The 24,296-nt window shown below is 36.5% G+C and overlaps 4 protein-coding genes and 1 long non-coding RNA gene across 7 annotated transcripts; 1 reads left to right on the top strand and 4 right to left on the bottom strand.

Annotated features, from left to right (window-relative positions):
* Nucleotides 1-570: 570 nt before the first annotated feature.
* Nucleotides 571-1,438, bottom strand: LOC121800231 (major allergen Pru ar 1-like). The gene is made up of 2 exons (XM_042199811.1): nt 1,174-1,438; nt 571-1,094 (listed from the first exon to the last, which is right to left on the bottom strand). The coding sequence occupies exons 1-2, from the start codon at nt 1,355-1,357 to the stop codon at nt 793-795; spliced, it is 486 nt and encodes a 161-aa protein (XP_042055745.1). The 5' UTR covers nt 1,358-1,438; the 3' UTR covers nt 571-792.
* Nucleotides 1,439-2,385: 947 nt separating this feature from the next.
* LOC121799831 lies at nt 2,386-10,427 on the bottom strand. 2 transcript variants are annotated; one of them, XR_006050364.1, is made up of 4 exons: nt 9,646-10,427; nt 6,215-6,333; nt 4,369-4,487; nt 2,386-2,641 (listed from the first exon to the last, which is right to left on the bottom strand). It is a non-coding gene; the product is annotated as an uncharacterized LOC121799831 (long non-coding RNA). The 2 variants fall into 2 exon arrangements; XR_006050363.1 differs by lacking the exon at nt 2,386-2,641 and having other exon boundaries at nt 2,726-4,487; nt 9,646-10,425.
* Nucleotides 10,428-12,639: 2,212 nt separating this feature from the next.
* Nucleotides 12,640-13,487, bottom strand: LOC121800097 (major allergen Pru av 1-like). Its single transcript, XM_042199659.1, has 2 exons — nt 13,269-13,487; nt 12,640-13,108 (listed from the first exon to the last, which is right to left on the bottom strand). Exons 1-2 carry the CDS (start codon nt 13,450-13,452, stop codon nt 12,816-12,818), a joined length of 477 nt encoding a protein of 158 aa, XP_042055593.1. The 5' UTR covers nt 13,453-13,487; the 3' UTR covers nt 12,640-12,815.
* A 3,017-nt stretch (nt 13,488-16,504) lies between these two features.
* Nucleotides 16,505-20,393, top strand: LOC121799829. Its single transcript, XM_042199328.1, has 7 exons — nt 16,505-16,944; nt 17,745-17,956; nt 18,556-18,826; nt 18,924-19,009; nt 19,096-19,187; nt 19,267-19,551; nt 20,255-20,393. Exons 1-6 carry the CDS (start codon nt 16,750-16,752, stop codon nt 19,473-19,475), a joined length of 1,065 nt encoding a protein of 354 aa, XP_042055262.1. The 5' UTR covers nt 16,505-16,749; the 3' UTR covers nt 19,476-19,551; nt 20,255-20,393.
* Nucleotides 19,944-22,808, bottom strand: LOC121799830 (protein DEHYDRATION-INDUCED 19 homolog 4-like). 2 transcript variants are annotated; one of them, XM_042199329.1, is made up of 5 exons: nt 22,510-22,808; nt 21,598-21,737; nt 20,773-20,850; nt 20,381-20,646; nt 19,944-20,306 (listed from the first exon to the last, which is right to left on the bottom strand). In XM_042199329.1, the coding sequence occupies exons 1-5, from the start codon at nt 22,568-22,570 to the stop codon at nt 20,183-20,185; spliced, it is 669 nt and encodes a 222-aa protein (XP_042055263.1). In that variant the 5' UTR covers nt 22,571-22,808; the 3' UTR covers nt 19,944-20,182. The 2 variants fall into 2 exon arrangements, with proteins under 2 accessions (XP_042055263.1, XP_042055265.1); XM_042199331.1 differs by having other exon boundaries at nt 19,944-20,288; nt 22,510-22,807.
* Nucleotides 22,809-24,296: the final 1,488 nt, after the last annotated feature.

The following is a 24,296-nucleotide window of genomic DNA, read 5'->3' as shown; positions in this document are numbered from 1 at the left end:
TGCGGATTTCCATATTTTATGTTATCTCTTGATTAATTGGGAATATTCGAAATAAAATCACTTTTGAAGGGTTGGAACTAAAATAGGAGCGGGAAACGAAGTGACTTACTTGATACTTCCTCCATTCACCAATATTATGAGTCTCATTTATTTCGGGTGTAAATTTAAGAAATATTTAAAAATAATGAATGAAAAAAGTTAGTGAAATATGAGTTTCTTTACAATTTATATATATATTAGTAATAATATGGGGTCAAAGTTAGTTTTAATTAAAAGATATCCAGATGAGTATATGGAATGTGACTCTTTTTATCATTTATAACACAAATAATGAACCGGACTTTTATTTGCGGATGAACCAAACTAAAAAAAACACAGCACAGACGAAGAAACCAACATTCAGCCATGTCTCTTCGTTTGACTATGTCGTATCGCTTCTCTATCTATGTATTTAACACTTAAATAGGAATTCTTTTTACTTGGAAATATATAAAAGGTATATAACTATTTATTTAGGAGAAATATATATGGCCATGTGCCCATGTCATGTGTATGAGGTACAAAATTCTATAAGCAAAACAATTTATTGATAATATGTCAAATCCAAAAGTACAACATAGCAAATCATGAACAATTGATCACACGAACATGAAAAGGAATAAGATGGCCACCAAATTTATTTGAAAATCACACCACTTACTTGGAATCACACACAAATGCAACAATTGCACACACCTGATCTTTTTATTTCAATACACCAAAATGCCATCATAATTTTTTTAAATTTCGTTTTCACTTGTATGCATCGGGGTTCGATTGTAGGTGTCCCACAACAGCTTGGAAGAATCCAACAACACTCTCTTTACCTTTCTTTATACCCTCTCGAATCGCACTCTCGTTATCCCCTTTCGTGGTATATGTGTTGGTGGATTTAAAGATGCAACCTCCATCGGGACCAGCTTCAACCTTGTTCACGACCGAGGCAGACTCAAAATCTATACCCATATTAGCACCTTCAAGTATACTGAACTTGTACACAAGATTTTGCTCGTCCAATTCGTCCACTCTATGCGTCATGGTCTTCACTTCACCTCCTGTTACATGTATGTATATTATATGGCCATGAGAGTGACTGCGACAAACATATTATATAATACTATAGTTATTATGTACCTTCGTAATAAGAAAGGACCTTAATCGATCCAGGTCCACCATTTCCACTTGTATACTCGATGCTCTTAAAAACAGTAGGCAAAATCTTGGGAATTAGATTGTGTGAATCAACGATGAATGCTTTGAAAATCCTAGCAGGTGGAATTGAACATGTGATTGCTTCCTCATCAACTATTACACCCATGATTTTTTTTTTCTTTCGAAGAAATTAAATGATGATAAAAAATCAAATGAGAAGAAAGCTAATTGAGCTGTGTGTGTTCAATATGAGAAACTATGCTCCTATTTATAGTGAAGATAAGGATAAATTGTCAACTAGTGTTGCATTCTTTATCACTAAAAAACAGATATCTTAATAAGAATTAAGATAATCTAAGCAGACCGCTATCTAATTTAATATCCAAAGAAATATTAAAAGAAAGTTTATTATCTAAGTGAGCAAAATAGATACATCAACTATACACAGATTAATAATCATATAGTACTAAATACAAGCTTTGAATAAAATAATTAAGCGTACGTATACAAAAAATTAGTAATTGTTTTAATTCGGTCGCTTTGAATAAAAAGAATCCGATTACCATATTTCATTATTTTATTAAGTATTCTAGATAATTGACAATTAATTATAATTTTTCTTTCAACACTAAGACAATATTTTAATAACCTTATATCCGCATATTTTGACTAATAGTTATAATATTATGCATATTTATAATGGACATCATTCTCCTTCATAATAAACTAACATAAGCGATAATGCACTAAGCAAACAAAGTCATTATAAATTTTCTCTCTATCCCATAAAAATATATGCATTTAAAATAACATAAGACAAATGGTAAAAATATATGCATTTAAAATAACATAAGACAAATGGTAAAGTAAGAAAGAAGAGGAGAATGATAGTTAAAATATGATTAGTGAATAGTGAGACCCACATTATTATTACTAGTATTTAATAAGTTGTAATGGTAGGTCATAATGGTATATAAATTGTAAATAAATTAATGTATATGGGTAATGATTTAAGGATAACTTTTCATAAATAAAAATATTCATATTTTTATGGAACATACAAAAATAAAAATTTACATATTTTCATGGGACAAAATAAGTACTGTCACGACCGCACTTTGCTAATGATAGCAAAAGCGGGAAATCCGTGATTAATAAGTGGAATTAACGAAACGAGGAAAGAACTCAAGGGACTTGCCGAAAGGCCAATCAATTGATACCACAAATTAGAAGCCAAGTATTTGATTACAAGATCTCAAAATGAATAATTCATCATATTAACTAAATCAGGGTTCGAATGTGAGACTTTGAAATTCTCACTTAACAAAATACAGCGGAAATAGGTCCCTTTTAAACGACTTCGTGTATGAAGACACGAATCGTCGAGAAATCCACATGCTTATTTAATAGCATCGACTCCGATCAATTCTTCTCCATCTTGACGATCAACCTGCACATTTATAAATACATGCAGGGCTGATTACAGGAGTACTCAGTGGGCACGTGACGAAAACAAAACATACATATATATAAGTTGTCATCCATCAACAGTATCACACGGGGGGTTTTTCTTAAAAAGGTCCGAGCATACTAAATTCTTTTGTGATCTTAAAAGTCCGACTGCAGTCTAAGTTCTTGGTGTATCCCGCCATGTCTGATAATCTAGTGTACCGTGAAGGTGGCTGATAAGGCTAATTTCATGCATAGGTGTAGGGGTTGAATTAATACAATTATAGGGTCTAACACATGTTTTAAGCCAGGTGTGCAGAAGAATTCGCCAGGTCGAGGAACAAAGAAGATGAATTACAAGGACCATGCAAATACGGCGAATAAGTGAGCAAATTCGGAGGAAAATGACTAGACGGAGGGATCGTGAAACTGAAGGGCAGAATGAAAATTTCTGCAAAGGTTTCTAGAAGATCCTACCGCATTTATATAAGGAAGAGAGCATGCAATGCTCGGGGACTTTTGGCACTTAGGCCTCTGGTTCTTAGCTCACACACTTCTGCATACTTAGGGGATTTTCGGAGTTTCGAAGGGGGTTGCGTTTGCCGTCACTGTTGCTTTTAAATTCTCGACATTTGTGGTGTAATACCGTCCTTGCAGAGGGCGAAGAAACAATTTCCCGTTTTTATTTTAGTTATTGCTAAGGATTTCCCCGAGCTTCGCCGTTCGAAGCTCGGCTCTGTTTTCAGTTAAATTTCCGTAGTTATGCAATTTCTATTTTTCATATTTGAGCTGCTGTTGAGTTTTGGTTATGGATGTTCATTATTTTGAGTTTGTTATGATTACTGAGTTGGATGTTTGAGTTTTGTGTTGGTTGCTGAGTTTGGGTAGAATCATTGGAATCTGGTGTTGATCGAAGTAGATCTGGGTGAATCGGGAACTATGGAGTTGATTTTGGCTGCTGTTGGGTTCGGTTTGCTTAGATCCGGAGTGGATTGAGTTTCCGACGTTGGATCTGAAGACTGATTGAGATTTATGCCTAGCTTTCGTGTTTTCATTTCATTTCGCCTAGTAAACGTAGATCTGTTTTATTTCCGATTGTTTGCAAGTTTCCGACGTCTGAATTTTTACATTTTGTTCGAATCCCGGTATGTGCTCTGTTTTCTTCATCTTCGTGTTTGATTCAACAGAAGTTAAGCATGTCATTGTTAGTTAGGTTCATTGTTTGTTAGTTGTAGCCTTTCTTCCATACTTGATATTTCTGGAAGTTGGTCCACACTTCTATTTGTGTTCTGTTTTAGCTAAAGTTGGTAATTGTTTGCTTGGTCTAGGAGGTAAGTTCAAAATTACGTAGATCTAAGGATGCTCGATGTCTGCATGCTGTTTACAGTTTACTAGGTCTAATGGTTAATTTCGTGCTTAGGTCTAGAAGTAGTTAGATCTCAACCCAAGTTTGCGTGGCAGCAGCCGTTTTCTAACCAAAAATCTCTGGATGCTTTCTTACGTGTCCATCTTCGTGGGATCGACCCCTTGCTTCTCTATACTAGTCTATAGTATAACGAGTTGAGGGATCTTTGAAACGCGAGAGTTTGTGTGTCCATCGACAGAGTCTTCCGCGTCGCCTTGAGTTCTTAGACCTAGTCTTTAGTGGATTCATTGGACTTGGCGGCTCGATCTAGAAGTTTATTATACACACACTCACACTAACGACAAGCGTGCTTCAATGGCCACCTTCAACAGTACCCTCGCCGGCCAACCTCTAGATGGCTCACGACTCTTGTGCACCCCAATCCACATGCTTATTTAATAGCATCGACTCCGATCAATTCTTCTCCATCTTGACGATCAACCTGCACATTTATAAATACATGCAGGGCTGATTACAGGAGTACTCAGTGGGCACGTGACGAAAACAAAACATACATATATATAAGTTGTCATCCATCAACAGTATCACACGGGGGGTTTTTCTTAAAAAGGTCCGAGCATACTAAATTCTTTTGTGATCTTAAAAGTCCGACTGCAGTCTAAGTTCTTGGTGTATCCCGCCATGTCTGATAATCTAGTGTACCGTGAAGGTGGCTGATAAGGCTAATTTCATGCATAGGTGTAGGGGTTGAATTAATACAATTATAGGGTCTAACACATGTTTTAAGCCAGGTGTGCAGAAGAATTCGCCAGGTCGAGGAACAAAGAAGATGAATTACAAGGACCATGCAAATACGGCGAATAAGTGAGCAAATTCGGAGGAAAATGACTAGACGGAGGGATCGTGAAACTGAAGGGCAGAATGAAAATTTCTGCAAAGGTTTCTAGAAGATCCTACCGCATTTATATAAGGAAGAGAGCATGCAATGCTCGGGGACTTTTGGCACTTAGGCCTCTGGTTCTTAGCTCACACACTTCTGCATACTTAGGGGATTTTCGGAGTTTCGAAGGGGGTTGCGTTTGCCGTCACTGTTGCTTTTAAATTCTCGACATTTGTGGTGTAATACCGTCCTTGCAGAGGGCGAAGAAACAATTTCCCGTTTTTATTTTAGTTATTGCTAAGGATTTCCCCGAGCTTCGCCGTTCGAAGCTCGGCTCTGTTTTCAGTTAAATTTCCGTAGTTATGCAATTTCTATTTTTCATATTTGAGCTGTTGTTGAGTTTTGGTTATGGATGTTCATTATTTTGAGTTTGTTATGATTACTGAGTTGGATGTTTGAGTTTTGTGTTGGTTGCTGAGTTTGGGTAGAATCATTGGAATCTGGTGTTGATCGAAGTAGATCTGGGTGAATCGGGAACTATGGAGTTGATTTTGGCTGCTGTTGGGTTCGGTTTGCTTAGATCCGGAGTGGATTGAGTTTCCGACGTTGGATCTGAAGACTGATTGAGATTTATGCCTAGCTTTCGTGTTTTCATTTCATTTCGCCTAGTAAACGTAGATCTGTTTTATTTCCGATTGTTTGCAAGTTTCCGACGTCTGAATTTTTACATTTTGTTCGAATCCCGGTATGTGCTCTGTTTTCTTCATCTTCGTGTTTGATTCAACAGAAGTTAAGCATGTCATTGTTAGTTAGGTTCATTGTTTGTTAGTTGTAGCCTTTCTTCCATACTTGATATTTCTGGAAGTTGGTCCACACTTCTATTTGTGTTCTGTTTTAGCTAAAGTTGGTAATTGTTTGCTTGGTCTAGGAGGTAAGTTCAAAATTACGTAGATCTAAGGATGCTCGATGTCTGCATGCTGTTTACAGTTTACTAGGTCTAATGGTTAATTTCGTGCTTAGGTCTAGAAGTAGTTAGATCTCAACCCAAGTTTGCGTGGCAGCAGCCGTTTTCTAACCAAAAATCTCTGGATGCTTTCTTACGTGTCCATCTTCGTGGGATCGACCCCTTGCTTCTCTATACTAGTCTATAGTATAACGAGTTGAGGGATCTTTGAAACGCGAGAGTTTGTGTGTCCATCGACAGAGTCTTCCGCGTCGCCTTGAGTTCTTAGACCTAGTCTTTAGTGGATTCATTGGACTTGGCGGCTCGATCTAGAAGTTTATTATACACACACTCACACTAACGACAAGCGTGCTTCAATGGCCACCTTCAACAGTACCCTCGCCGGCCAACCTCTAGATGGCTCACGACTCTTGTGCACCCCAATCCACATGCTTATTTAATAGCATCGACTCCGATCAATTCTTCTCCATCTTGACGATCAACCTGCACATTTATAAATACATGCAGGGCTGATTACAGGAGTACTCAGTGGGCACGTGACGAAAACAAAACATACATATATATAAGTTGTCATCCATCAACAGTATCACACGGGGGGTTTTTCTTAAAAAGGTCCGAGCATACTAAATTCTTTTGTGATCTTAAAAGTCCGACTGCAGTCTAAGTTCTTGGTGTATCCCGCCATGTCTGATAATCTAGTGTACCGTGAAGGTGGCTGATAAGGCTAATTTCATGCATAGGTGTAGGGGTTGAATTAATACAATTATAGGGTCTAACACATGTTTTAAGCCAGGTGTGCAGAAGAATTCGCCAGGTCGAGGAACAAAGAAGATGAATTACAAGGACCATGCAAATACGGCGAATAAGTGAGCAAATTCGGAGGAAAATGACTAGACGGAGGGATCGTGAAACTGAAGGGCAGAATGAAAATTTCTGCAAAGGTTTCTAGAAGATCCTACCGCATTTATATAAGGAAGAGAGCATGCAATGCTCGGGGACTTTTGGCACTTAGGCCTCTGGTTCTTAGCTCACACACTTCTGCATACTTAGGGGATTTTCGGAGTTTCGAAGGGGGTTGCGTTTGCCGTCACTGTTGCTTTTAAATTCTCGACATTTGTGGTGTAATACCGTCCTTGCAGAGGGCGAAGAAACAATTTCCCGTTTTTATTTTAGTTATTGCTAAGGATTTCCCCGAGCTTCGCCGTTCGAAGCTCGGCTCTGTTTTCAGTTAAATTTCCGTAGTTATGCAATTTCTATTTTTCATATTTGAGCTGCTGTTGAGTTTTGGTTATGGATGTTCATTATTTTGAGTTTGTTATGATTACTGAGTTGGATGTTTGAGTTTTGTGTTGGTTGCTGAGTTTGGGTAGAATCATTGGAATCTGGTGTTGATCGAAGTAGATCTGGGTGAATCGGGAACTATGGAGTTGATTTTGGCTGCTGTTGGGTTCGGTTTGCTTAGATCCGGAGTGGATTGAGTTTCCGACGTTGGATCTGAAGACTGATTGAGATTTATGCCTAGCTTTCGTGTTTTCATTTCATTTCGCCTAGTAAACGTAGATCTGTTTTATTTCCGATTGTTTGCAAGTTTCCGACGTCTGAATTTTTACATTTTGTTCGAATCCCGGTATGTGCTCTGTTTTCTTCATCTTCGTGTTTGATTCAACAGAAGTTAAGCATGTCATTGTTAGTTAGGTTCATTGTTTGTTAGTTGTAGCCTTTCTTCCATACTTGATATTTCTGGAAGTTGGTCCACACTTCTATTTGTGTTCTGTTTAGCTAAAGTTGGTAATTGTTTGCTTGGTCTAGGAGGTAAGTTCAAAATTACGTAGATCTAAGGATGCTCGATGTCTGCATGCTGTTTACAGTTTACTAGGTCTAATGGTTAATTTCGTGCTTAGGTCTAGAAGTAGTTAGATCTCAACCCAAGTTTGCGTGGCAGCAGCCGTTTTCTAACCAAAAATCTCTGGATGCTTTCTTACGTGTCCATCTTCGTGGGATCGACCCCTTGCTTCTCTATACTAGTCTATAGTATAACGAGTTGAGGGATCTTTGAAACGCGAGAGTTTGTGTGTCCATCGACAGAGTCTTCCGCGTCGCCTTGAGTTCTTAGACCTAGTCTTTAGTGGATTCATTGGACTTGGCGGCTCGATCTAGAAGTTTATTATACACACACTCACACTAACGACAAGCGTGCTTCAATGGCCACCTTCAACAGTACCCTCGCCGGCCAACCTCTAGATGGCTCACGACTCTTGTGCACCCCAATCCGAATAGAAACGTTTTGGCATAGCCAAAACAAACAAACAGTTATCTCCAACAGACAAACATCTCCAACAGACAAATATCTCCAACAGGCAGGTCTCGAAAATAAACACTTTATGGCATGATAACAACTTTAAAAGAAATGATCACATATTCATTTTTGAGAAAAAAGTATTTCATAACTTCAAAACATTTGTTTGGTATCCACATTATAGTACTGGATATTAAAAGAAAGTCCACCTAGCATGCTTATCTTCTATTAAAAATCCTCATTTGGCCTCACTTGCCCTTGAATAAACTCTCCTTTAGAAATAAATAGCGTAACACGCTAATTAGTACTTGAACTATTTTTCTGAAAAAAAAATGCATGCATCCTATAGGATAGCACCTACGTCTTAGTCTCGACTTTTATAGGATTTTTCTTAAGGCCGCCCATGGCGTCGCGGGGCGACGCCGGTCGGCCCTTCGCGTCTCAACTTTAATATTTTCCATCTTTGGAAACTCAATAATTTATTCGGGAATTAAGTTAATTAAGTTCCAAGCTCAATTCCTTAAATTAATTTCAAATCCAAACAAAAAATAAATTCTCAAGCCCAACAATTATTCTCGGCCCAACTAAAAGCACCTCTCGATTATTGAATTGGAATTGACCCACTATTAATTAATTCCCCAAGTCCAAGATCCTTTAAGGATTAATTCATTGGCCCAATCTCATTAGGTGGCCCAAATACATCCATATATTCCCTTCCACCGTGACTCTCTCTCTCTCCCCCATCCTTATTCTAATTTCTAGAAAAGAAGAAGCACCGCGGCGCCTCCCTCGCGGCACTCTCGTCGTCTGGCTTCGCCGGAGGTCTACCGGTGTTGTACCCTTCTAATTCGCACATTCTCTCCCCTTTTTTTCTTCTGATATGAAAATCCCCCATTTTAAGATCCCGCAGCATCTCCACTGCCTCTCTCCCTCCGGCTCCTTCTCCGACGAATTACCGAGCGCCGGGTAGCGTCGGGCGTCTCTCGGCGCCGCCTCAATGATGCAGCCGCCGCTGCCTTCTTCTCAGCGTTGCTGCTCCGGGAGCGTCTCGCCTCAGCCCTCGGCGTCAAGCATTCCGTCGGCTCTCCCAGCGCCGCTGCATGCGTCCTCCATTACTCCCTTCGATGAGTTCTCCGCCGTCAACGCTCGTCGTCGAACGGCCTAAAAGCTAAGTCATCCTTCCCCCTTTTCCCCGTCTATTTATTTCGTAATTATGGAGTTCTTGGTTGTTGGTTGTTGTCGAGCTTGGGTGTTATTTGATTGAGAATTATTGTCTTAATTTGGCGATGTTAGGGGATGACTATGTCGTCTCTATGGATTGTGGTTTCTGGGCAGTGAACTTACTCAACTTGCTTAGCTATTATCTGCTTGGTAAATGTTCATGTTGCTTTAGTGATGTTTGCTCAAAGTGGGGGAATATCCTATTTGAGGCTTTATGTTAAGACTATCTATTGCCCTATTATGATGCAATAGTGTAATGAGGTTGGGGGAGAAAATACCTCACTCGGTGCACCCTCTGTGGCTTGTGATCGTCTCTGTGTTGCCACTTCCTTGCGCCGCCCGTTCCTCCCTCCGTCGCCTCTGTTATCCGAGAGCCTTGGGGCAGAGAGAAAGCGTGGATGGGAGGGGGGTGACGGTGGTATTTATAGGCCATCCCTTGGCCTCTTGTGGCAGGATTTGGGGCATTGAAGCTCTCATTTTTAGCTTCAAGCTCATCCCCTTTTGAGCTTATTGATTAAGGGAATCTTACCTATTTGATGCAAGCCTTGGGGCTGCCCCCTCTTGGCTGCCTCCTAGTCTCGGTTTGGAGGGTGTGGAAATCTATTGTTGCCTTTAAAAGGCCCTTCGTGATGAGCTTATCCTTTGCTCATTCTTGTTCTTATTCTTTTTGCAAGTTTGGTGATGTGTCACAAAGGTTGCATACTTGCTATTTTGAATAAGTCCTCCACTTTTGAGTCTTGTGAATCCAAAATTCTCATACCTATTTTGATGTTTCACTTGTAGGTGCAAGTTGTCCCTCCTTGGTGTTTTGTGGAGCAAGAATCGAGAGGGAGGGATGAGGGGAAGAGAGAAAGAAGACTTCTGCTTGAAGCTCTTGTTTTCTATATTACTTTAGGAAATTCCAAGATTTGTATTGTCCCTTTCATGCATGTAAGCATGTACTATTAGCACCTTCCTTAATCATGTAATTTGCATCTCCACATGGAATTTGTTGATGAGAACATATCTTTTACTTCTATGCTTGAGGACAATTCTTGTACTTGTTTCCTTCACAAAACTTGTTTTATTCCATGATGGAAATTACAATGGAAATTCGGATTAATTAGTCTAATAAATTCGGATTATCCATAACAAAAGGAAAGAAATTCCGGGGCGTCACAAGTACTCCCTTCGTCTTATGTTACTTGCACTATTCCATTTCAGCTCGTCTTAAACTACTTACATTATTTCTAGTTTAAGTTAGAATTAATGTATTTAATTAATATGTTAGATTCAGTTAAAAATCACGTTATTAAGTTATGTCTCATTACATTTAAAATTCTAATTTAATTATACTAAAAAATCAATCTCAAATTTATAATCTAAAATGAAAAGTACAAATAACATGAGACGACAGATGGAGTAAAGAACTGATATAAAAGTAGACATGCTAGATAGAGGTTACATACATTTAAGACTAAAGTCCCAAAATAGTCCCTAACATTTGTCGTTTTTTTGATTTTGGTCAAAAACATTATCTTTTGAATTATTCGGTCCCTCACATTTGAAATCGGACCGCATTTGGTCCTAAATTGACGGAATGGTTGAATTTAACAGTCAAACTCGATTTGTTATGACGGAATGAAAATTTTGTGTTGCCTCCGCCATAACCCTTCCCTCAAAATCTCTAATCTTCAAACTTGATTTTCCCTCAAACCCTTCAATGTGTAATTGCAGCAACCATCAACACTCACCACACAGCACACCCATCTCTTCTGATCTCTCCTCACTGGAAAACACACCTTCTCCGTCATAACATTCGAATCGCTCCATTTGAAGCCCTCCCACCATCCAAACCCTAAGATGATGATGAACAAGTGTTTGCCGATAGATTCGGGTGGGTTTTTGCCATTGTTAATTAGTTTTAGATATTGAAATTGAAATCGAAATCGAAATTGAATATACCGCCGAATCAAAATCGAATATACCGCCGAATCGAATATACCACCGCCTCTGCAGCCATACCATCACGAATATACCGCCGAATCAAAATCGAAAATGTTCCAATCGGAATCTTCATATTTTGAGCTTTCATCGAATCAATTAAGCTCCAAGCGACATCGAATTGGAGTACCTTTCCGGAGAGATCGACCATTTCATTGAACAGCTCGGGAGATTGCGAAGGCTCCAGCGCCGGCGCGGCCCAGTTGAAGAAGGCGAGAGTTTGGGAGAAGGGAACACCGTGGCGTGGAGCTTTACATTCAATTGAGATCGACCATTAGTTTGGGAGAAGGGAATACCGTGGCATGGAGATATTCGAAAACTCAAAAGAGAGAGATGGCAGCACCACGTTAGGGTTTACGGGGTTTAAGGCTAAATTGGGGTTCTTGCGGTGGTGGTCTTTGAATAACGAGTAGAAATTTCCGGCGATGAAGTTTTCAGCTGACGGGAGTTCGACGGCGGGGCGTGCTTCCTCGGTATCATCTCCTGCAACTACGTTGTTTTTTTATTTTCACGCTTTAAATTTTACATTTTTAAGTTTTAGGTTAATTAGGTTAATTAGGTATTAGCCATTCATAAAACATAATTATAACTAATAATCACGTCAAAATTGATTAAAATCGAGTTTGACTGTTAAATTCCGTCAAATTTTAACCATTCCGTCAATTTAGGACCAAATGCGGTCCGATTTCAAATGTGAGGGACCGAATAATTCAAAAGATAATGTTTTGGACCAAAATCAAAAAAACATCAAATGTTAGGGACTATTTTGGGACTTTAGTCTACATTTAATCATAAAAAATTTCTTGTCCTTAAATATCCAAATGCTTCGAAATCGTTGTAGACTTTTTAAACTTTTCAAATTAAATAATTAAAATAAGTGGAATGGTACGCTACATATTTTAGGTGAGCTTTTTTTGCAAGCATCATGCTCGTTTGACGTACATTTAGCATTGTTTATTTAAATTTATATATTTAGTTTGATTTTAATACATTAAAAAATATTATTAAAAAATTTAATTTCACAAAATTCATACAAATCAACTATCAAATGTTTCCTTTTTTTTGTTTTTATAAGTGACTTTATTTCACCAACTTACTTTATTACTATCTATTTTATAATAAATTAATAATATATAATAAAAATAAAATTTATATTATACTAGCTACTTTATATGTTTATTTCCTTTACATTTTTTAAAATTTGTGTGTCAATTCAAAGTGAGACATTTATTATTAACAAAGAAAATATTGTTTATAGTTATAAATTCATACTTCCACAATAAAAAAGGTAAAACATAATTTTCCAACCTTTATAGATACATAACATTTGCTCGACATCTTTAATACAATACATAGAAACTCAATACACGCAACACTCAAACACTCAAACACTCAAACTTAATTGAAATTCTTGAAATCATCATATGAAAATTACAATAATTAATTACTTTTCTCCTTTTTAGTTCTAGGTATGTCCATGGAGGTGAGCCTCAATAGCATGAATGAACCCTTTAGTCGCCTCTTTGCCTTTCTCGATGATCTCTTTTATGCCATGCTCGTGGTCTTCCTTTTTGGGGTGGTATGTTGAGGCAATCTTGATGGCACAACCACCATCAGCACCCTTATCGAATTTGAAAACATACGATACAGATTCGAGATCTTCTCCTAAAATACCACCTTCGATCAAATTGTACTTGAACACATGGTTTTCCTCGTCCAATTCTACGATCTTATGCTTTGCTGACTTGATACCACTTCCTATCAATTAGAATTCAAATTTCTTTAAGGGAAATAAAAAAGCATATAGATTTACTTTTACTATACAGAAAAAGTCGTTTTTATCATAGTAAAACACGCAACAAACAACAAGAACGACACGTATATATCAAACAGAACTCGAAAGAAATGATTAATTTACCTTCTGCAAAAGTAACAAGGGTGACACTCCCAACCCCTCCATCTCCCTCTATAGTTTCGAAGCTTTTAAAGAAATTGGGTATAACTTTGGGCATTAGGTCGTGTGCATCAACCACAAAAGCTTTGAACAATTTTTGTGGTGGGAGTGAGCAGCTGATTTCTTGATCAACCGTGATTGGTGCCATGATTAATAAAAATTGATGAAATTATTAACAAGGGGAGTTCCTATTTATAAGTGAAGAATTGGGATCATATTTTGTCATCATCTTTTTTTCAACAATATTTTGTTTCTATTTTTTTTATTGATAGTCGTCATGGGTCGGTTTTGATTAGTTAGACATTTTCCTTCTCTTTATTACAGTAGGACTTATGAATTAGATTTTCTACTATTTTTATCCTTAAAAAATATTTATTTTTAGTTATTTTCTTAGATCTCTTTAATGAGATGGACCCCTTATCCACTAATATACTTCAATCACTTTTTCTTTTGGTCTCTTTCTTAATTTACCTATTAATGCATTAATATATGTATCATTTCAAAAGTTTTCAAAGACAAAGATAATATAATTTTTAGTTATTTTTGTGTGTGTAGTAGCTGACCAACGACGAGGGAAATACAATTCCTATTTGCAGGGGTCGGGTTGTATGATGTGGAAGATACAGATTTTAATATGAAAAATAATTAAAGTAGTGTTAGTGTATAGTATGACTTATCTTTTTTTATGGGTTAATTAATTTAATTTAAAATTCGTGTCACGAAAGATTTGATTCGAACGTGAGACCTTTGGTCTTACTTGTGTAAAATGTGGTGAAAAGGATTCCAAAAATAAAGAACGAAAGTAATTTTATGGGACAACAAAAGAAAACTATTTTTTGATATATTAAAATTATGGGTCACTATAGTTTATGGCCCGAATTTTAGGGTGAATTGTGTAGAAATAAAATGGTCAAATGCAAGTAGAACGTAGTTAGTAACTATAGAAAGACTTTTCGATTCATAGGACGTTATCAAACTATCATATCTTATCTTACGACTAATGTGCAAAATCCTAATCAGCTAAAAAATATAAAAATCTCAAATGTAATCCAGCCATTAGTTACTAGACACATATATTTATAAAAAAAAATTGGTAAGTCAAAAAAGTAAAATAAATTTGCTTTTTTAAAGTGAGTGGATAAATTAGTACTTACTAATTGAAACAGAAAAGGGCGGATGAAAGAATCAATTAGTGCTATTTTTTTTATTATGCGTAAAGCAACATAGTGAAAACCACCCAGGGATATGAATAAATATTTAAACTAGTTTATCGGATGATTTAATCAAACTAACAAATATACACCTATTTTTATCATGCAATTAAATTCGAAAACTAGCTCAATCCTATCAGTCACTATTAATCAAATTATATATGCATCCTTCGAATTGTTGACGAAGACCATTTCTTAAACAGGATTAGGTAATAGTTGGTAGGAATTTTGATTAAATTAAAGTTAGTTGGTAAATCTATTTTGCAAAAATCAGATTTTAAGAGAGAAAAAGAGGTAGATTTTGGATTTTGCAATACCATGAATTCATAACGTTTTAATTCTTTTATACTCTATCTACATGTACATTTTTTTGTTTGAAATATTCCACTCAAAGTGATATCCTCTTTCCATTTTATTCTACTACTATTATTTACTTTATTTTCTCTATTGTAGCATACTATATAATCATTTTTATTAGGTGACATATTTGATTATTTCTAAAAATTGAATATAGTGGTCATAGGTTTCTCTCTTTGACAGGATAGAAAATGAAAACAAAAACTAGCTAGGAATATTAATTTTGAGTTCCTTTGTCAAGAAATTTTTGTTAAAAATTAAAATAAAATTAAAAAAAGAGTAGGTAAGGTCAACTGTACTTGGTCCGATCTACCAAAACAAAGGCATAGTAGGCAAAAATTCATTCAATTAGCTAATAAACAGGTGAGTTAAGTCATTAAAAAAGATTTTCTTTGAATGTTGGAACAACATTTACATGCGTGTTTGCTCTTAGACCATCTCTAACTATTTACACCAAACTCAAACTCATTTTTGAGTATACGTCATACCAAAAATTAGTTTTACTCCAACTATTTACATCAAATTCAAAATCTACACCATTTTTTAGGTTTTGTCTCACAAAATTTTTGCAGTAACACCGTATTTGTGGTTGTTTCACAAAAAAACACCAAAAATGGATTTGAGTTTGGAGTGTGGTTGGAGAAGATTTCTACACCAAAACTCATTTTTGGAGTATGGTTGGAGATGATCTTAATCACAAAAACTAGTCTCGACTATTACATCACATAAAATATGTTGAAGACTTCCAAAATAGATAATTGTCAAAAATCCATACTAGTAGTATCCATTGACTTCCTTGATTATAGAGTAACGAAACAAGGTTTAAATAATTTTCCCTTTTGGGCTTAAGTTCAAATTAGATTTATGATAACTAATTTCATATTTTAAACCCATTGTAAAATTGGGGCCTTAAATAGCTTGATTTACTACAAACAGCAATTAAGGTTATCCAATCAATATTTTGGGCCACAATTAGGTTTGAAATTTTAATGGACCCAATCTCATAAGCAATAATTGCCCAATGACAAATAAATCCACGTCGTGAGTCGACGTCAGAAACCTTTTTCTCTTTATATTTTTCTTATAAATATAATAATAATAATTTGAATAATTGTTTTAATCAAGCTCCACCTTAACTGAGTATATCTTTTACATGTTTGGTTGGCGGGAAAATAAAATTGACAAGGAAAATGATTCCTGAAAAAATGAATCTGAGAATATGATTCCCAATAACTTTACTTTTCCGTGTTTGAAAAATATCAAAATTTTAAATTTTATATTTGATTTAAACACCAAACTAAAAATATACTTATTATTATTTCATTTATAAAGAAGAATAATAATAAAATTTTAATAAAATTATTAATTCCAAATGATAATAATTATATTATTATATTTATTATTAAGATGAGTAGTGTAAATATGGATCATCCATCATAATATATAATAATACAATTATAATTATAGTTACATGGAGTATTTATAATCATAAATGATTATAATAATAATAATAATAATAATAATTATTATTATTATTAATACAATTCCGTCATTTTCTTCTGGAATCCTCTGGAACACCGTGCACCTGCTTTACGTGCACCTTCAAAACTTGGTACTCCATGATCCATTCCAAAGTAAAAATAGGGAGTTCTTGATTGAGATTTATTATAAAAACCCATTCTTTATAATCATAATTAACAAAAAATTCCCCCTTTGGCCCAAATTTCTACTTTAAAAACTCTTCAAAAACTGAATTCCTGCTACAATCATCGACAGATCAAGTCAACAGACTCAATTTTTCAGCGAAGCGATTGTTGCACGACGTCAATTGGCAGTAATTGCTGTCGTTTTCAGTGTTGATTTTTTAGTTTGGAAGAATGTCAACGAGGAGGAGAGCAGGGGAGGAGAGATTGTACTACAGTCCGCCGGCGATGAGGCGGCGCCAGCAAGAGCAAGCGGAGCTCAAGTCGGCCTCGTCGTTGCCGGAGAGGAACGGATCCGTTTCGGATTCGTATTTGGATCGGTTTTTGGAGCACACCACTCCCGTTGTGGCGGCTCAGCATTTTGCTAGGGTAATTTTTCCAGTTTCGTCAGTTGTTAAATTAGTAGGTGCTTAAATTGTGCTATTTTGGTGAGGGCGGCATTTCTTTATTGGGTTTAATTTGTGACTTCTTTATCCTTATAGATATAGGGAATTTAGGTATTTGGCAATTTCGATGTAGTTTGGCTTGAACAGATAGCGAGATGATGATAACAATGTGTTTTTTTCCATGAATAAGATTTTGCTTGGGATCTCTCATTCTCCCTGTTGCCTCAGATCTCATTCTCATTCTCCCTGAATTAGATTGGCTTATGAAAATGATAAGCTCTTGGAGGTTTCCATTCTGGTATTGACTCTAGGTCTGTCGAAACCGTACTTACTTGCTCATTGCATTGTTTTGTTTATAAGAGGCTGCTTATGGGATATGGGTTAAAGTTATGAGTTGTTACTTCTTACTTTTGTTATACTGCACGGTCTATGTGTGTTGTGTTTTGTGCTACTTTATACCATTGGCTGACTAGATAAACTTTGGGAGGGTTGGGTTTTTAATTGCTTGTTTACTACAAACTGAAGGGAAGAGAGAAAAGTCGAAAGATTCTTGGTTGTTCTACTGAAATAATAGTTCAAGGCCTGAAATTTGATAGAGAAGCAATTGCATTATTGGTGTTTTTTCTTTGAGCATTCCAACCTCCATCTCAACTTAACTGAACCACAGTGGATTACTCACGTCAATGTCATTGATATCCTAACATTAGGATTTCATGTAAATTTCAACATTGCTACTATAATGAAAGATCAGCTGTCTAATTTGATGCACTTGGAATTTCGCAGACAAGTATGAAATCTTGGAAAAATCGTGGTACTCAGTTCCATCCATATTTCATTCTCGGTGATCTTTGGGAATCTTTCAGGGAGTGGAGTGTTTATGGAGTTGGTGTTCCCCTCCTTTGCAATGAGAGTGATTCTGTTGTTCAATATTATGCACCATCCCTCTCTGGCATCCAATTGTATATAGATCCAACACACCGCAACGTGGAACAAAGGTGAGTTCTTATTTTTATTATGTTTCATTTCTTCTTTTGTTTTGAGGTGTTAGAATTGTAAGCATCACTAACTCAAAGTTTTAATTTTACTAAATCGTTTGGTTTCATTGCCACTTTATTTACGAATATTTTATTTGAGACATGTCATTGTGCACAGAAACTGTGAGGAATGACTAAAGGACCATTTGGAGTTGGTCCCATTGAATTTTGTAGCTGCATTTTAGCTATAGGACCCTTTGCAGTTTCTTCCAAGCTTGCAATCTGTTTCATCCTGTCTTGAGCTCTTGAGAGCAAAAGTTTGTTTGAATGTTGCCCATCTATCAAGAAAGTTGTTTAATTGTGTGTGTGATGTCTTGCAAGTCATTTTAAGGTCATATGTGCTGAGTGGAATGAATTTTGAAAATAATGAAAAAAGTCTCTGGCGATTTATTTGATAATGTCGAAAATTTTGGTGAGCCTTGTGCTACAATATGTTTATCTACTCTTATCAACATTTTCTGAAAGCCTGGATATTTGTAGTTGGTAGAATTGGTATTGCTATTACATGGTCAAAGGAGGCAATAGTTCATTATTTTTGTGTTGACTTTACGTACTTACAGGAGGCCTGGTGAGGAAAGTGATGCTAATTCCTCCAGGGGATCGAGTACTGATGGTGAAAGTGAAGGAACTGACAGAGGAGCCAGTGATGCTCAGGGATCTTGGAACCAGAAGCACAATATTGATCATGGATTTAGAAGATTTGCAGGGAAAAACAACCCTTCTATGAAACCATCTGTTGAGGGAGCCGATGTTAGCAACCCCCCTGGTCTACTTGTCTTTGAATACTTTGAAACGGAGCTCCCATTTCATCGTGAACCACTAGCTGACAAGGCAAGTCTTGTTCTCTTATTGACCATTTACCAACATCCTAAAAGAATTATACTAGTAGTATTTATCTTAAAAGGTTGTGTTTGCTTGCATTCAACAGATGTCAAAACTTGCCTCTCTAGTTCCTGGGTTAAAAACGTATAATAGTTGTGATCTGACTCCTTCAAGTTGGATATCTGTTGCTTGGTAAGCCCTCTCTTAAACATGAGTCAGATGGCTCGGTCATGATGGTATCTTGTTCTCATCGAGATAGTTGGTGACTTGTTTTGCAGGTACCCCATATATAGGATACATGTTGGGCCAACTCTACAAAATGTTGATGCGTGTTTCCTAACTTTCCATTCACTTGCAAACCCTGTTAAAGGTGACTTTCCTTCGTATCTTTACATTTCTCATTTTGTGCTTGCAACTAGACATATTCACATTACTGTGCTCATGTGAAGGTGGCTACGAAGCTAGTAGCAAGCTCTCACTACCCACGTTTGGACTTGCTACATACAAGTACAAAGCCTTGGACTGGTATGGGGATGGAGATTACGAAGCCCAGAAGGTCAGTTCCCTCTCACGAGCTGCTGATACCTGGCTTCGAGTACTGCAAGTCGATCATCCTGACTACAACTTCTTCATGTCGCACAATACTTACTGGAGATAGCGAGCATATGTGTCTGCATAGCAGTCAGATGATGGTGGAGTTATTGCAGGGGATGCGGAAGTTGACAACTGCACCAGTAAGTGGCTTTCCTACAACCAAATGCAGATATTAGATGTTTGGTGATGGATTTTGAACTTCTGAATGATGGATAATTTGTCTTACTGCCCTTCCCTGTCTTCCCTTTTTTTTCCTTTTTAAACTCAATTATAAGTTCGTTTTAGTACCCTGAGCTTCTTCTTTGTTTTTTCGTGCTTAACCCAAAATTTCAATAGAATTTAAAATAAAAGATGAAATCCTGTGCATCTGTACAATTGAAACTTTTACTCTATAATAATTTGAAAATTTCGCTTCTCTTGGAAATTGAAATTGGGACTAGTTTTTGCACATGAACTGTGTCAAATTTATTCAAACACAAACACACACAGGACAAAACACAGTTTACCCTTTGGGAGAGAGAGAGGTTACCAGTTATCACACCATCCCATATAGATTGGCTTCATTTGAAAACAAGATACATATTACATACTAAGTGGTAGATTGTTAGCTTTATTCTGCACATAAATATCTTGTCACATACATGATACATCACATACTAAGTAGAAAGAAACCAACTTAGGCTCTATTTCCTCACTCAAGCTGTTTCCTCACTTCTCTCTCCGAAAATAGGTCTCCATTTCAACCCCCCTTTCCCATACACTCTCATTAGTTCATAATTCATCAAGAAAAGTAGACATCACAAGGCCCTGCACGAATTCGCACTTACGGGTCTTCTCCCTCAGATCCTCATCCGACAACGGGCATTTTTGCGCCACCCTGGACCGGAAAACATCACTAAGACGACTGAAGATCCAAGAAGAGTGCAAACAAGAATAAAGATATAGGGCCAAAAAAAAACAAATCTTCACCTGTCGCGTGAATCCCCTGTGAGGTTATCGTCCATTGTGCACTCCACGACTGATGACAGGGGCTGGACACTCGAGGACTCATCAGCATCGGGTGGATTGTAAATGAACGACGTTAGCAGAGGGTCAGGTTCTGCTTGTGAGGAAGAAACTGGAACTGAAGATCCAGCGAGAAGGGAGTGCAGGCTTCCTCCATCCCTCAACTCTCTTTTGAAGATGGACAGTGGGAAATTTGATACACTTTTTCGCAGTCTTCTTCTTCGCTGCACGTGAGGTTCTGGTCAAGGAAAAAACATGGTTCGCCATTTCTTTGTCAAATGAGAAAAAGAAAAAGATAATTGATGGTGAGTATAATAATAACACAGAGAAGTATTTAGCATTTATCAAAAGGATATCTTTAATAGACTCGCGTGCTGCATGGTGAGATGGTGAACCAAATCTGATCCGACCCTTTTCGCACAAATGGGACACACCTGCATTTGGGGGGAAAAACTATCAGAATGCTAACCAAACCATAAATTCAGATTAACCACTAATGGCCGTGATGCAGCATATCAACGTATTTGATTGCGTGCCAAATCATATCGAAACATGACTACAAAGGCAGGTAAGTCTAAGCATAACGTTCAAGATTCCAATCTGGGAATATATAAGTATCCTCGCAATGATGAAAAATCAGAACATTGCACAAGAACTTCGAGGGACAAAGCGCCTTTCTGGCAGTAGGCAGCATTAATGTTTAAATCTATCAATTAATGGAAACAAGTGCACTGTGGGAATCTTGAGTTGTTTTCTGATTGTAAATGCACCGATACACATTCCAACAATTTGATCAAGACACTAATTGCGAAGTTTTAATAGCATAAACCGTGATTATACAGCAAAAAGGTATAGAAGGCTCACTGTACATGAGGAAATCATCTATTAATCTACTTACGCATTGTTTAAATCAAGAACCAAGATGTGACACGAGATAAGCAAGTGGAATAAAACTAAATGAACCGTCGTTTTCGTAGCATGTGCGTACATACCTACAAGCAAACATGAAACAACTATATGCAATTGCAATTCTATACCAAAGCTCTAAACTAATTCCATGTGGTCATAAGCAAACATGATTAAGACAAGATCACATGCTCTCAACATAAAAAACGCAGCTATTTACATACAAACAAACACCAATAAAACCTATGGGAGAGCGAAAGTTGCAACGTAGGTACCCCATTCTTAGCTTCAACAGCATGATCCTCATCAATATGGCAACAAAGCCCTACCACATCAAAATCCTCACTGCAAAATGGGCAGAGAAACTCGGACTTATGCTCTTCTTCTCCTTCAAACTCTTCTCCATGATATGCATCTGCAACTCATAATCAATAAAACATCTCACCATTACATTAACAAAATCGAACTTGCAAATATCTGAGACAACTTAAAGAGATTTAAACAATTTTCTGAACATCATACAAACACGTATAGATAGGAACTCTGAACATCAAAATGGATCCTAATGATAAGAAATCAATAAACAAGAAATGAAGAAAGAAAAAAAGAAACGTTTTTAACCAGCTCATGTCATATGCCAAATAAAATCTGGGAATTTTACAAGCAAAACTAAATAAAAAATTCATTACTACGGGGAAATTTGATAAAACTTTTCAATTTTGTTCACAAATTAAACTTTAATCCGTGAAAGAGCATCGCATTTCAACGAAACAATAAAAAAAAAGTATCATCTTGATGTCCAATAGTTTTAATACAATTTCCAGCTCCATTTTCGTGAGATATGTACAGAAATGGAAAAATAAACATTCAAATATCTTCAAATTGAGAGATGAAATCCGAAATTTCACTCGAAGAAGAAAAACCCAGCTACCTAAACGTGCTTCCAAAAACAAAAAAAAAACAGCTGAAAAAGAAGATTAAACCGATTATCCCAATCAAAATTCGAAACTCCTCCCATAATCCCATCAAATTCCCCAAGACGCAACCAAGAAAATCCTCCCAAAAAAGCACAATCCAGCTCAAAAGTCCCACGAAACAAAATCAAAACTTTTCACCAAATCTCTTGAAGAAAACAACTTTTCGCACATTAAAAACTCCAAAAAAAATCACAACCGCACCGAACCCACCTGATCGAGATCGATAACGCCTAGAATAATTCGAAATCCGAGACCACGAATCGGACTCCATTTCTCTCGCCAAAATAATTCCCGAATTCGCGTCAAAAAAAGTCTCTCTCTCACACAAAACCCACTCGGTTAAGGACACACACTGAGCTCAGATTCAAGAAAAAATACGTAACACAGTAGTATTATCGGTTAAGAAAAGGGATAGGAAAAAAGGGGTGCAAAAGAGAGAAGCTTCGGAGAATTCAGTGAAGACAGAGAGCCAGAGAAATGAAGCTCTCTACCAAATATTCTATGGTCTCACGCCCATTTCCAATATTTATATAAACTTTGTTTTTTTTGTGGAAAGAGGACTCTACTTCTGTTTTATTTGCGAAATTGCCATTCCTTTTTATGGTAGGGTACAACCTATAGAGCGTGGCGTACTGCTAGGCACGGTGGCTAGATTGGGGAACTTGGTTAGGACTTGGGACTTTATTATTTTTGGTTAGGTAACTTATTAGGTTCGTTAATGTTCGAATTCCTAATTGAAATACAGTCGAGTTGGAATATCTAATCATGTTTTGTTTCATGAATTAATATATTTAATCTATACAAGTGGATTTAAATATAAGGTTTCTGAAGAATGGTTTGAATATTTTTTCTGGTGGAATACACAAAATTACTATTTAGCCTATAAATGTTTGGTTTTTTATTTATTTATCAATGTCTATTGATTTAAATACCTATAAATGTTTGGTTTGAATGTCCAGTGGTGCAAATGCTCATCCATTTTCTATTACATGTGCATATTTCATATTCGACATATCAATATAGTATGCAATGTCAGTTATATTGTAGATTAAAAGGAGAGAAAATAAAAATAATAGAATGAGGTTTTTATACTAAGTGATGATGAGCAACTAAATTTTGCACAACCAAAATAAGGTTATATTAGTAAATTTGATGTATTAATTATATATAAAAATAATAAATGTGGTTAGTACACAAGTTAAAAGACTTTATTAGTCTTTGGTCTCATTTTTAATTTTTAATTTTATGTTTGAATTACCTCTTTATTGCTTTTAAAATTTGAATTAAAATATGCACTAATTACATTTTATGGTTCCAAAAAAGTAAAAAAAATTATAGACAAATTATTAATATGTGACCATAATATTATGAACGTTTCATATATTATATATGTGCCAGCGAGCAGGTGACGTGTCGACGGCTGATTGGGCAACGACATAGCCGTTATTTTTTAATATATATATTTTTTTTTCAAAAATTCGGTTTTTAATTATAAAAATCGATTAAAAATAAAAAAAATATTTTTCCAATCCCAAAAAAATGGCAGTTTTTTTGCCCGTTTTTCTGTATTTTTTTGATTTTTTTATTTTTTCCCCAAAATCATCTATAAATACACACATTCATCATCCATTTTCCACATCAAATCATCTCTCATTCATCTCTCATTCATATTTTTCATACAACTTATCTACACCTTCATCTCTCACTCAAAACCTCAAATGGATTTCACCCATCTTGTTGCGGAAGCGGAGCGCGAAGAACAAGAATACTACGAACAACATCGTGCCGCTTATAATGCATGTCGCAGCGAATACCCCTGCCCCTCCTCATCAACCAACTAGATCAACTCGCCGCTACATCCATCGTGACCGGGAGGGAGCCCACGAAAGGCTCGTTGCCGACTATTTTGCCGACTAGCCGCGGTTGCCGGCGGATTACTTCAGGCGTCGTTTTCGCATGTCAAAGCGTCTGTTTATGCGTATTGTCAACACATTGTC

Source organism: Salvia splendens, chromosome 4 (assembly GCF_004379255.2).
Source record: "Salvia splendens isolate huo1 chromosome 4, SspV2, whole genome shotgun sequence".
In the NCBI taxonomy this organism is placed as follows: Eukaryota; Viridiplantae; Streptophyta; class Magnoliopsida; order Lamiales; family Lamiaceae; genus Salvia; species Salvia splendens.
Note: the sequence above shows the minus strand (reverse complement) of the source record. Positions and strands in the feature narration are given on the sequence as shown.

What these genes read in the sequence shown, in the direction of transcription:
- LOC121800231 (XM_042199811.1), bottom strand. Translation starts at nt 1,357, where the DNA reads ATGGGTGTAATAGTTGATGAGGAAGCAATCACATGTTCAATTCCACCT. An exon ending in GGTCCTTTCTTATTACGAAG is followed by an intron (nt 1,095 to 1,173) that starts GTACATAATAAC and finishes TACATGTAACAG; the next exon opens with GAGGTGAAGTGAAGACCATG.
- LOC121800097 (XM_042199659.1), bottom strand. Translation starts at nt 13,452, where the DNA reads ATGGCACCAATCACGGTTGATCAAGAAATCAGCTGCTCACTCCCACCA. An exon ending in CCTTGTTACTTTTGCAGAAG is followed by an intron (nt 13,109 to 13,268) that starts GTAAATTAATCA and finishes TCTAATTGATAG; the next exon opens with GAAGTGGTATCAAGTCAGCA.
- LOC121799829 (XM_042199328.1), top strand. Translation starts at nt 16,750, where the DNA reads ATGTCAACGAGGAGGAGAGCAGGGGAGGAGAGATTGTACTACAGTCCG. An exon ending in GTGAACCACTAGCTGACAAG is followed by an intron (nt 18,827 to 18,923) that starts GCAAGTCTTGTT and finishes TGCATTCAACAG; the next exon opens with ATGTCAAAACTTGCCTCTCT. An exon ending in ACTTGCAAACCCTGTTAAAG is followed by an intron (nt 19,188 to 19,266) that starts GTGACTTTCCTT and finishes GCTCATGTGAAG; the next exon opens with GTGGCTACGAAGCTAGTAGC.
- LOC121799830 (XM_042199329.1), bottom strand. Translation starts at nt 22,570, where the DNA reads ATGGAGTCCGATTCGTGGTCTCGGATTTCGAATTATTCTAGGCGTTAT. An exon ending in CTGTTGAAGCTAAGAATGGG is followed by an intron (nt 20,851 to 21,597) that starts GTACCTACGTTG and finishes CCCCAAATGCAG; the next exon opens with GTGTGTCCCATTTGTGCGAA. An exon ending in AGCACGCGAGTCTATTAAAG is followed by an intron (nt 20,647 to 20,772) that starts ATATCCTTTTGA and finishes CCAGAACCTCAC; the next exon opens with GTGCAGCGAAGAAGAAGACT.